We start from the raw sequence: 13828 nt of genomic DNA on the forward strand, positions 1-13828 counted from the left end.
CATTAAAGCGTTTATGAAAGGCCTCAAAAGAATTATACCACCAAGGACACCACCCGTTCCTTCATGGAACCTCAACATCGTCTTAACAAGACTCATGGGTCCACCCTTTGAACCTATGCATTCTTGCGAAATACAATTCCTAACCTGGAAAGTTGCATTTCTCATCGCCATCACATCTCTAAGAAGAGTAAGTGAAATTCAGGCGTTTACAATACAAGAACCTTTTATCCAACTACACAAAAATAAGGTAGTCCTAAGGACTAATCCTAAATTTTTACCGAAGGTTATTTCACCATTCCACCTAAATCAAACGGTAGAACTACCAGTATTCTTCCCACAGCCAGATTCCGTAGCTGAGAGGGCACTACATACATTAGATGTCAAAAGAGCATTAATGTACTACATTGACAGAACGAAGAACATCAGAAAAACTAAACAGCTATTTATTGCATTCCAAAAACCTCATGCAGGAAACCCAATATCAAAACAAGGTATAGCCAGATGGATAGTTAAGTGCATCCAAATCTGCTACCTTAAAGCAAAACGACAGCTGCCCATTACACCAAGGGCACACTCAACCAGAAAGAAAGGTGCCACCATGGCCTTTCTAGGAAATATTCCAATGCACGAAATATGTAAGGCAGCCACATGGTCTACGCCTCACACGTTCACCAAGCACTACTGTGTAGACGTGCTATCCGCACAACAAGCCACAGTAGGTCAAGCCGTGTTAAGAACCTTATTTCAAACTACTTCCACTCCTACAGGCTGAGCCACCGCTTTTGGGGAGATAACTGCTTACTAGTCTATGCACAACATGTGTATCTACAGCGACAGATGCCATTGAACTGAAAATGTCACTTACCCAGTGTACATCTGTTCGTGGCATCAGTCGCTGAAGATTCACATGTGCCCACCCGCCTCCCCGGGAGCCTGTAGCAGTTCGGAAGTTAGCTTAAGCTTTGTACATTTGTAAATATATTATTTAAACCTTAAATAGGTACATACTTAGTCACTCCATTGCATGGGCACTATTACTACAACACAACTCCTACCTCACCCTCTGCGGGGAAAACAATCGAAGATGGAGTCGACGCCCATGCGCAATGGAGACAAAAGGAGGAGTCACTCGGTCCCGTGACTCGAAAGACTTCTTCGAAGAAAAACAACTTGTAACACTCCGACCCAACACCAGATGGCGGGCTATGCACAACATGTGAATCTTCAGCGACTGATGCCACGAACAGATGTACACTGGGTAAGTGACATTTTCAATCATAAGACTAGCCCTAGTCATTATCCCAGTTGACAATTTGGCAGGTGGCCTGCTGGAAGATATCCAATGGCAGTATTAGCTCAAGCTTTGCCATTGGAATGCTGAGAAATTCACAGCGATTCGTCCTTTCCATCTCATTCTAAATGACCCCTTTCTGATTTCTACCCCTCAACCTAAGCTCTCTGTGATTTTTGGTAGCTCTGGAACACCGTGCTGCAGTGAAGTGAATTCCACATTGATTTATATATTTGACTCCTTCCACGAGAAGTGATGCATGCAGTTCAATGTACATACCACTGAGCAAGCGCCATTGCTCTCACATCAGCTTGTTACTGATTTATTGACAGTATCTTTTTAAATCATACAATCAATCAATCAGTTTTTGTAGAGTGCATCTACTCACACCCGTGAGGGTCTGAAAGCGCTTATGGGTTAGGGGATGGGGCGTACAGAGCCTCATCCGAAGAGCCATGACTGAGGCTCATTCCTGAAGATGGTGGGCGATGGGCTATGTCTGAGGAGCATGGGTAGGTGGTTCCAGCTCTTTGCTTCGAGGTAGGTGAATGGCCTTTCTCCTGCTGTGGTTTTCAGTAAGCTTGGGATGATGGCCAGTGCCTGCTGTGACAATATTTTTAATTGACAATAGTAAAAATAAAATAAAAAATACAAACCATCATACATACAATTATCAAAAACATACAAATGCACTCAGTATACTATTGTGATTCCATTGTTCAACAACATTACTTCCATTAAAATTTTTCTCTGTTCAAAGCGTTACTCCTTCTGGGAGTTAGCAACACGTACCACACAGTCAGTAGTCCACCTCTTATTACATTCAATCCCCTAAATGCGCTGGGAAGCCACAGCTACCTCTTCAGTTTAGTCAGTGCATTGCCATTTCTAGTACTGCTACAAGAATGCACACGAGCATATAAATATTTAACTTCTTTGACACATCATTCTTAGAATTTGAGATTAAGTGATATGCCAAAAGATGCGTGCCAGTTTTCCAGGGGGGATCATTCCATCATTATCCAGTATGGTATAGTAATCCTTCCAACAGGCTTTATTGAAAGGGCAATCCATGGCATTGTGATAAACTGATCCTTCTTTGCCAAATAGCCTAATGGTCCTACTTCTGTACTCTCAGCGCAGACGTTGGTGATCTTTGACAGTTTGCAAGCTAAAATACTCTGCTTTTGGTGCGGTTAAATTTGGATCATTACATAGCTGTGGAATTTGCCAAACTGTATGGTATTCAGAGGTTTGATTGAAGAGGAATACATCTGTGATGAGCTTGTATGTAGCCTGTCTTTGGGGATCAGATGTATTGCTAGAAAAAAAAGTCCTGGTGAAACTAAGTGATCATGATAGCTCTAGAGTGACTTCGCCAAAAGAGGTTCACAGATCTGCCAGGGCAGCCACATAGGGGGTTCAGGAGCAAGGCTTAGTGAGATTTGGGGTTATGAATCTCACATTCCCTGACTAAAACAGCAGTAGGCTTGTAGGCTTGTAGGGTGGAAGGGTGAGATGACCAAGGTTTGGGATAAATTGTTTCCACAAGGAATAGGCCAGTACTGATTTGCATTAGGTGGACCTCTGTCTACAGTGGCACAGTGGGTTATACAGAATGGGTTGGAATGCTACTCCGAACAATTGGCACTGTTTAAACTAATTGCAAGCATTCATATCCTCAACCTTTGGGTGTTTGATTGTTAAAAGTACACCTAGAAAGTTGAGACTAGCACAGATTTCCAGGCTTACTACAGCCAATATTTGGAGTAAGTAGTAAATTTGCATCCATTCAAGGAATACTTCTATGGGTGTAGGTTTACCACTTTTTTGGAAAACCAGTCACTATAAATATTTAAGATCCAGATCCAAAAAAGTAACTAGTTAAATCCTCTTACTGAAATGAGAATGATGGGGGAAAAATGACACAGACATAGCAGACCCATCTCAGGGCCCCCAGACCCATTTACCAACCCAAGACTGCATTGAGGTGTCACACCCCAAACTCCCGCTTGTTGTTTTCCCTGGAAACTCCTGACTATGATCACATACAGCAATACGACATGGAGTCCCTTCCCTGGGTTCACTTATTTTAAATGTGTTTTCTCTGCATTCACTCTTATTTGCTTAGTGGTAGAGTTCTCAAAATGGTGCATATGGATAGGGCTCCATGCTTCTAGTTCTCACCTTTTACAAATCATTTTATCAAATGACTGACAGTCCCTTGTAATAAATTGAGTCTGAATTAGAGGAGGGCACACAGACACAAATTAGTAGGGCAAGCCGAGCCATGGGACTAGCTTGGCTACAAGAGTGCTTGCACAAGCCGAGCCATGAAAAGCTTTGGCATGCATATCGTGCAACAAACCTAATGTAACAATATGATACAATCTCTTAAAAACTCAAGAGTGTACTGCTTTAACATGCGTAAGTGTTTCACCTTAGTGCATCAGATTATATCACTGCATAGACATACATTTGTTAAAAGTATTAGCTTTTGGAGACATTCATGGCTGAAACCCTCCTCCTTCCAAAATCACAATGCCATTAGTGAACTAAGAGGAAGTTCATTGGTTATGTAAACCGTAAATGTGGCCTACATTCTTATTATAAATGGAGCAACATTACAGTCTATTAAATCAAACATAAGAGGTGCTTGTACAGCGCACATCCTGAACTCAATTATTTAAAAGTGTGGTCATATGTGATAATGAAATAAGAAAGCTCTGTGGAAAAAGAGATCTGCCTAGAATCAAACAATTTTGGTAACCATTATTGATTCCAGGTTGTCTGGTTTCACATTTTGAAATTCAGCCACCAGATGGGTATCTCTGACTCTCTCGTTCACATCAAAGGTCACGATTTTGTCTTTCATTCTTGGTTCAGGATAGAAGACTGGACTCAGGGCCACCAACCCAACTACCAAGCCAGGAATGCATTTATTTGGGGAGTGTCACACCCTCACTGAAGCTACACCCCTTAGGACAAATTGCAATCCAGTTGCAAGACAAAAGTATTTACCACAGCTTTCAGTCTTTGAACTTGGTGCTTAACCCCTGATTTCAGCATGCACATTTGAACTTGACTCCAGGTCATATGGGCATTTTTAGAGGCAAAGGTTGTGCACATTTAAGTGGAAGAGAGTCTGAGTTTTGTGCCTGGAAAAATCCATTAATCAGTAATGTGGCTATAAAAGTTGGGATTGACATACGTTTACTATATGATAACATTTGGTTTGCAATTCTTTTAATAATCAGTTCACTTAGGGGCTAATGGGAAATATAGTAGGAGTCCTTTGGTTTACATTATTATTATAATAATAAATGAAACCGTCAAAGAAAAGTATATCCTGTTGCAAGAAGGCCTTTCTTTCCTAGACACCTGAACATTGTTTTCACGGTACTAAAGGTGCTATGTTTTGAATCCATGCTCAAATTGGATCTTAAGCTTTGTCCTGGAAAGGTCAATTGTGTCTTCTCATTAAGTTCTTGATATTCATTAGGTTACTGCTGTTCAAGCCATATATTTTTCTGTCCTTGTAGAGTTTATATTAGGATCATGGTTGTTTTGAGGACATAGCCATCCTTCCTTCCAAAAGTGATATACGATTATCATGCAAATTCCTAAACCCATTCTTATCAGTAAAGAGATCATTCAATACTATTGATATCAGATATACCTTGTGTAAAACTAAAGATATTAGACATTTTCCCACACTATTTTCTAACTTACAGGCTTATCAACCACAAAACAGTACAGAGCATTTTGGGTCGTTTCATCTGTTGAAGAATGTAATTAACAAGCAAATTGACACCTTTTATGGAAATCAGTGGTATACTGTGCTAGACAAAAGTAAATCTTCTTTTCTTTAAAATACTTGTATTCAGGTAATAAATACCTAATTCAATACAAAACAAAGCTAATACAGTTTAAAATAGATCAGGTGAAACTAGGTAAGTGAAATGTATGCAAATTAACCATATAATTACAAGGAAAAAATCTCAAAACAGAGATACAATTAAGAATATGTCAATGTGTGTAATACAAGCAGTATACAGCTAATCTCATATGGCAGGGAGATTACAATACAAAATCAATTATCTGTAAAGCCCAGATTTCATGAATTTCAAACCTACTTCATTGTTATCAAACATATAGCTGGTTATTTCTTTGTTTCCCTCATCTTAGAAATAAAGTTGTGTGTTAGGCAACCATCTGACCTTGAAATCTTAATGGTGTTTGCATGGGTAATACTAAAGTGGCTCTTACGTAGCAAACTAGTATTTGTTTCTGCTAGCACATTGATAAGGACAAAAATAGGAAGTGAGAACTTTTTGTTAAAGAGACAAAATCAAGTGAGCAAAAACAATACCTGCTGGAAGATGCATAGGCAAACCATTTGCTCAGAAAATAAGCCAGTCTGAGTAAACCTTAGTTCAATTTAATAGATCGCCTGTAGGGAACTAGGAGGTCTCAGTCGACACTGCCCTCTTTAGACACATTTATCTTAAATGAAAGTTATCAAAAACAAACAGCCAACAGCAGCTTATATTTAAACCTTAATCTCAGTTCTGGCCAAGTTTGAATTTTTCATAGCCTGATAACAAGTCAGATTGTTGCCTATGATGGCACTGTCTAGGCAGATCAAGCCATTGCTAAGATGACTTACCAAGTTACAGAACAAAAGTGTAATAAATCTACCAGATTATCCTTAAAACCTACTTTGTTGTGATTCATCCAGATGTGTAGCTCTATGATTAGGATGAGACACTTTATAGTTAATAGCTCTCGTTCCCACCTCAGAACCTAAACATCATTGGACATGAAGTTGGAAGGTTTGTAAGAGGACTTAAAAAATTATTTCATCTGTGATAGAAGGTTTTCCTTTAGCATTGCCCGAATGTTCAGAACATAAAGCATAACTTTGGTTTCATAAACATGTAGTTTTCAATAATTGTGTTCAATTTCAAATATTACAACTGTACTGCAGACATCACCACCTTTTACTGTTGATATACTCGGAATATAACCAGTGTCAGTCACAGATTTCTGTAACCTGATCCCTCTCTTAACTCATTCTTGGGACTTCTCTTCACAGTTCTACTCTCATTCCACCTTCCTCTTGAAAATGGGCAAAACAGCTTTCATTCTCTTATGAATACGTCAAAAATCTCCATGAGGGCCTGCCCTTAAACCTTTGATACTCCTTAATCCAGTATCTGATCACTCTGTAACTCCTCTAGCAAGTTAAGCATTCTCAGATGCTTCAGACACCTATGTTTGGTAAAGTTCTAAGCAGTTAATACAATTACTAACTACCTCGATTTGCTGAAAAGCTTCTCTTTATCCTTTTCAGTGAATGCCAATATTTTGATTCCCAGAGGCCACTATTTCATCTGTGGCTTCATTTCAGTAGCTGCAGTCGATGATACAATCTTAAAAGTCAAGATTGCTTACTTCTCCATAACCAGCGTGTGGAAAATGTTCTCCCTACGTTTTACAAAAGGAATACTCCATTTCTGATTGGCAACCCAGTAGCATTGAGGGTCACAGCAGTTGCTTCCTTTGATTGATATTAATATTTTATTCTGAGAAGCCTACACACTGTGTCCATGACCAATGCACACTAGCAACTGAGCTTTCTCTGAGAAAAGTTATTTTCATCACCATTTTGATCTATAGTGGGGCATTTGTGCCATCTGTATAGCATTTTACAAATTAATTTACAGCACTGTGCACGTATTGCAAAATTACTTTCTAAAATTATGAGAGTACTCCTTTGACCTGTGTGTGCATGTTTTAACAGCTCTTTCCCCCGTGGTGTCCTACAACCTTTCTCCTTAGCTTAGTAAAGTGTGTGTGTGTGTGTGTGTGTGTGTGTGTGTGTGTGTGTGTGTTTTTTTTTCCTCGAGGAACTTTGCAACTCTTATCTTTGTAGGTGGCCAGGTTCTTATTAATAAATAATGAAAGCTCTTTCTTTCCCTTATTTGGATAAATGAATACGTTGCGCCCTTCTGAAACGTATTCTCCAGTTTCCAACACCTACCCTCTTTCCATTTGAGGAAAACTACCTCTACGTAGTCCTGCCCTAGTCTTGGTTACTCCATAGTGTTGTGAAGGACAAATTAAAACTGGTAAGTGCTATTTCTGGTGTATATTTTGAACTGCAGATTCCTCACTTTTTGATTATTGCAAGGCACAAAACTGAATACGGAGAGTTTTTCTCAGCCATTCTCTTGCTTGCAGGTAGGTGGTGTTGTGCAGATCAGGGTCAGATTTGCTCCCCCTGGAAGTGATATCAGAGCCACAAATAACCACTACTTCTGTGTGTTAATGTAGGTTCTTTCTGTTCTGCTCCTTTTGCAGAGTTTGCTCCATCCTTTCTGTCACTGGCAAAAAACTTTTTCTACTAACTATTTATAGTGTGCAATAGCTGTCTCCCCACAGAAACCACATGATTTAGACCCTGCAAGGACTGTCACAAACAGATATAGGTGACAGACCTCCATGAGGTTTGTCTTTGGTGCCTGGGATCCTCACAAGATTCAAAATTGTGGGGCAGCTGTGCTCAGATTAACCCAAAGGCCATCTGAGATCAAGAAGTCAAACTGTAAGCTGTGGAACACTGCAGAAAAGCGTTAAAGACCCAAACTCGTACGTGGACACTTTCCTGCTCTCAAGGCCATACCTCAGAAAATCCAGAAAGAAACATAAGCAGTTGAACAGTGGTTTCCCTTCTTCTTCTGCTCTCTTCTTGAGAAGACACATGAATGTTAGAGTACCCCTCAATCTCGGTCCTGTTCTCCCAGAATGGAGCCAGTGTTTCAACTTGTCCCGATAAAGCTTGGCTTCTGAGGGCTATCGAGGACACTGCAACAGATCCGAACTTTCAAAGAGGCCATGTTATTAATTTTTGGTTCCCTCTGGTGCACCTTCAGGCCTTGCTGATCTGAGGAGGCCTCCAGTCGGGTTTCCTGCAGCAGTATGGCAGTGACAAAGATTGTGCCTCTAGACCCTGTTCCACGACCTGCTGAGACTCCTCATTTGGCATTGAGACCTCTTCCTGTCTCCCACGCATTGATAGAACAATACTTTTCTTTCAGTGTTCTAATTCACTCGAAAGCGAATTCACAGAGACCTTGGGTGAGAAGTGCGGCAGAAGTCCTTGACCTTAGGCTTCTTCAGAGCTGCTCCTCTCCTTCAACAAAGCTCTCACAGACACCCTAAAGGGCACCTGGGGAAAAGCCAGGATCTTGCACCCTGTAACTAGACAGATTTCTAGGAGATATAGGCCAGCTCTGGGGGGACCAGTCTTTCCTACTTCAGCCTCCCACACCAGAAAGCCTCCTGGTACAAGCTTTGGCTATCAGGTTGAACTTAAATTCTTTCTCGACTACACCTCCAGAGTCCAAACACATGGTGGCCTTCGAGAAAAGGATATTCTCCTCCGCGAGCCTCTCCCTCAGATCTGTTTAACTCAAGTTGCCTCCTAGGGTGTTATTTGCATGTGTTACAGGACATGGTGAGCAACATCTTGCCCGTAGTATCTGATGAACTTTGAGCGAGTTTGCAGCAAATCATACAAGATGGGGAGATGTACATGATTTGGTTGGGACTTGATACTACCCACTGTGTGGGTTATGGTAGTTGGTACTAGTGTGGAGCTTAGGTGCTACGAATGGATCTGATCCAAGGTTTGGTAAATTTGGTGGGGAAGGACAGTATCCACAGAGGATACTGCTGTATAACACTGGGCTGCTGGAGACACCAATGAAAATGTCTTACGGTGCATTATATCCCTTTTGATGAGGGTGATCATGATGACACGAACAGTGATAACCCATGGGATTAGACAACAACCCCATATGAAACCACTATATTCTCAAGCACTGGTTTCTCCATTCTTCTAATTTATTTTTTGGGGCAAGAATGTCCCATGCATGATATATCGTCATGCACCCCTACCTTGAGTAACCCATCTGCAGCTGGTATCCTGACTTCTTACCCATTTCGCTAACATACTAATCTTATGTGTGCACTGAGGCTCAGGCCGGTCCCTAGTAAGCAAAGGTTCAGAGATAGTTCTGTGACCTCGATGGGTGCTCGCTTTGGTTAGTATGGGACTGCTGTTCTTGGCCTGGGCTGTTGACTTTAAGTGATGGTGGTAGTGTACCAATTTTTATGAATTAATAATCCTGAACAGACCGTTTTCTTGTGACAGAGAAGTGTGGCCTACCAGCTACACTCTGATAAATGGTCCCTTTCAGTGTGACACCCAGACTCTTGCACTAGCAGCATGAGTGTTGAGCATGTGTTTACATTGTGCATTCGTAGCCCACTGTGAAAATGTGTGTGTGAGATATGAGTATGTTTGCCGGAAACAATGAGATACATTTTACATGCCCCTTGTCTTAGGATGGCGCAATATAGAGACTGGATAGATCTTTCCCAGACTGTAGAATTGTATTGCTTGCATTCCCGTGGCTTGAGGGTGAAGACCCACACACTGAAGTGAGAGGGGATGGAGACAGGGCTACACCCAGAAATGATGTGAGAAAGGGATTGATGATTAGATTTTCCTGAGCACTGTCATTTAGTGAATGGTAAGGCTGGTTGAGTCTGCAGATTCTGTTGTTAAAGGTGGGGATAAATTTCAAGACAGGGCCTTCTCTTTGGTCATTCTCTGATTGCTACTTTAGGAAGGCTAATAACAGTCAGGTGCAGAGTCTTCACTCTTCCTTGTGCCCATTTTGTGGATGCACCTGCTTTGCACCAGCATCATTATTACCAGCTGTGAGAGGCTTCACCTAGCACAAAAGCTGTGTCTGCACAGCAGCCAGAAAATAACATTTGACGTTTGAGAGGGAGGTACCCCAGATCGCTTCCAGAACCTTAGATAATGGATCCAATCCACCATCTGGAAAACAAATATGAAAGTGAGACCCCAACCTACCTAGTTCCATCTCCAAGTTCTTCTAGACCAAAGTAGGGAGTGCTCTGCAGAGTGTTCAAAGATCTGCTGAGAGACCAGGGCTGGTGCCAGCCAGTCTCCCAGAGTTGACAGGACATCACCTGAAGTTTGTGCAACTTGCTTGTAGACGCTGTGGGTCTGCTTGGCTCCTAGAAGCGTGTTTATCTGCTTGGAGAAGAGAGGTGAGTGCCTGGTTCTGCCAAAAAAAGGAGACTGTCCAGGGGGAGCAGCCCAGCCGCAGTCCCAGTGTGAGAAGAACTCAGAAGAAGCAGACTGCCAAGAGGGAGCATTGCTCGGACCGAAATGACAGACTTGAGAAGTAATTTTCCCCCCAGAGCATGGTTCTTGATGTGAACATAAAGAAACTTTGGGACAATCAATGAAGTACTGTCCGACCTCCCTGCCATGTGATGGACTTGTGCTGCTGCTGTGTGATGCAATTTGTTCTAAGTAGCTGTCACCGCTAAAATGTGAGATCCACCACGACCCAGAAGCCACAGCTCCTGAGGATTAGCACCCATCAGTCTATTCTTCTGTGCTGATACCTGTAGTGGTACACAAAACAAAGGAGTGAGACTGCTACTGTGGTAGACCAATGCCAAAGAAGACGCTATTGTACGCTTACACATTTATGATCCTATGTTTGCTAAGCTGAATCTTCGATGAGTAAGAAATACAAGGCTAGGCCTCTAAAGACCGAAACACTGTATAACAAATGCACCAAGATAACCCGGCAGTATGGAGTTGTCCTTACTGGTAAGACACTTTGGGCTTAAAAGCTGTTCAATCAGGCATACAAGTTACTGATGAAACAAGCGCGTAGTGAGCTATCACCTGCGCCTAATTTTGCATAGATTCATATTGCAGGGAGGTAACCAGAGACACTGTGGACTACTTAGATTGGGAAAGAGGGCACAGTAGAGGTTGTAGTGTTGCGTTAAGTTATTGGTGTAATTGTCCCCCTCTAATTGTATGATATTCTGTTCAGAAGTGACATTAAAATACTTTTTTTTTTTTTTTTTTACTTAAGGAAAAGCCCTGGGCAAGACAGTAATTTATTGTGTATGTTATTTGACCATTTGAATTCGCAAACCCTACACTGCCTCCCTAAAAAGCTTTTAACTGCTCACCCTCGCTAACCTGCAAGTCAAGTGCAGAAACTGTATTCTTGGCCTAGTTTGCAAAACTGTAGTGAGACTGACCCTAGGACAGCATTGGCCACCACATTTGTAGCCCCTGTCTATTCTGTGGCCCTCTGGGTCTGCAAGAATTTTCAGTATACTAAAGGGCCAAGCCAATTCTCCTTAACATCACCATGTTTATACCCTCTTTGACGCAAATTTCAATATTTCAAATGCTTTTCTATGCCCACTGTTAAGTGGAAAGTTAGCTCTGTATTACTGTAAACAGTAGAATAAAAATCTGCGCCACCTGACAAGAATTTACCAATCACCCTTTGGATCGTATTCAAGAGAACATTCACAGCTACTGTACCATTGTCTAGATAAGGCAGAGACACTTTGGTGTAAATATATGATTTTCTTTTTCACTTAAATACAGAATTACACTCAGCAGCTAATAACTTTTAAATGGAAGGCCAATCATATTCTTATGCCACCCTAGGTAAGTTCTGGGTTTCAGCTACTCTCGGTTTGTAGGTTGAATAGTGACATGCTTGTTTAATACCTCCTCCTACCCCCACCCCTTTTTCCTTTTTTTTTTAAAAAAAATTTTTTTTTTTACAAAATGATAATGAGATTGCGGCTCAAAAAGAAAAAAATATTGAACTGGTGCGTGCTGGTGGACCAGCAAAATATTCTTCTTAGGCTTATCCCCCGATTCCTCCCAGTGCTATAATTGTGTATCTGGCCCGAGTGGCTACACTCAGGCAGTGACTGCATTGTGCTAAACAGCGAAACCTTTGTAAAGGACAGTAAGACAGCCTTTTAGGTTGAATGTAGTGGTCTTTGTTCACAGACAGCTTTTACAGTAAGTTTCTCTTCCAGTGGAAAAAAAGGAATAAATTCTAGGTGGAGATTTATTTTTTGCTGTGGAAGTTTTCCTTTAATTGTGCTGTTATGTGAAATGAAAAATGGTAGGTTGCAGTATGTCTTTTGGTAAGTTAAACAGCTATGATCACTTGTATGGTCAGTAAAGCAGAAGCAGAAGTAGATGTATTCACTGCAAAGATAACAGATTGACATTTAAAACATGTTCCCTTTATGCTCTAGTGAGTAAAAGTGTATCCGGAGCAGAGCAAGAACTGTGGAAGAAAAGCTTTTCATGCTTTGAAAAAGGCATTGATAACTTTGAGGCTATTGGGGATTCTACAAATTCAGCCCTTTTGTTGTGCAACACAGGAAGACTGATGCGAATTTGTGCTCAGGCACATTGCGCCGTTGGAGATGATTCCAGCAGAGGAGAGTTATCCCCTGAGGAGACCTTGTATTACAATAAGGTAAAAAGCAGGTGAATGTGCTTACACAAACCAAGCTGTTACGTAAGGTTGACTTATGTGAAAGTGAGTTTGCTTCATGAAATAGAACATTTGTGTTTGTGCTCACTCGAGTTCTGCGCATGACTTCATACTGATCATGAAACTACTCTGAGAATCCACATTTAAGGTTTGACTGTGTGTGTCTGTGTGTGTGTGTGTGTGTGTGTGTGTGTGTGTGTGTGTGTGTGTGTATATATATATATATATAAATATATGTTCGATGGCATGTGTAGCTGCAGATACACATGCTGTGCATCATCCTGCCATTTAGTGTTGGGCTCGGAGTGTTACAAGTTGTTTTTCTTCAAAGAAGCCTTTTCGATTCACGAGACCGAGGGACTCCTCCCTTTCGGCTCCATTGCGCATCTGCGTCGACTCCATCTTAGATTATTTTCTTTCCGCCATCAGGTTCGGACGTGTTCCTCTTCCCTCCGTTTTCGAATCAGGAAAGTTAGCTAGTTATCGGAAAATTCGACGGTATTGTTCGCGCTCGGTACCGGTTTAACGTTAGCACATCGACACCGAAAAAATGAAGCGCTCCGGCGGCCCTTCGGGGCCTCCACTCTTCAGCGGGGCCTCGTTGGCCCGACTGCGTCCATCTTCAAACCTCATGGACCGGACCCCTTTCCGTTTCTGCCCGAATTGCCACGCAAAGTATCCTTATACAGACCAACACTTGGTCTGTAATCTGTGTTTATCTCCGGAACACAGGGAGGATACTTGCGAGGCCTGTCGGGCATTTCGAACGAAGAAGACCCCCCGCGATCGAAGAGCTAGAAGACTCCGACACCGGCTGAGCAGATCGACATCGAGGAAGAGGAGAAATTCTCCATTCGAGATTCGGACTCGGACGAGTCCGAGAGTGAGCAGCCGAAGACACAGCAACAAACTGTGAGTAAACCAGCCCCGGCAAAGACTCACTTGAAGATAATAAAGGCCAAGGGGATGCCACCGCCAACAGGCCATGGCTTAACCCGAACACACAGTGACCAAACATCGGCACCGAAAAAGGCCTCCCAGCAGCCGAAGACATCCAACTCCGGTCGAGATACCGGCTCCGAACCATCTC

At 41.9% G+C, this 13828-nt stretch overlaps 1 protein-coding gene across 2 annotated transcripts in view; it reads left to right on the forward strand.

Annotated features, from left to right (window-relative positions):
* EDRF1 (erythroid differentiation regulatory factor 1) overlaps positions 1–13828 on the forward strand; it is a 403030-nt gene that overhangs the window by 250341 nt on the left and 138861 nt on the right. For both annotated transcript variants that reach the window (XM_069239693.1, XM_069239694.1), the window contains one exon: positions 12494–12720. In XM_069239693.1, the coding sequence (XP_069095794.1) occupies positions 12494–12720 (227 nt within the window). The remainder of the gene's footprint in view (positions 1–12493; positions 12721–13828) is intronic.

Source organism: Pleurodeles waltl, chromosome 6, assembly GCF_031143425.1.
Source record: "Pleurodeles waltl isolate 20211129_DDA chromosome 6, aPleWal1.hap1.20221129, whole genome shotgun sequence".
Lineage (NCBI taxonomy): Eukaryota > Metazoa > Chordata > Amphibia > Caudata > Salamandridae > Pleurodeles > Pleurodeles waltl.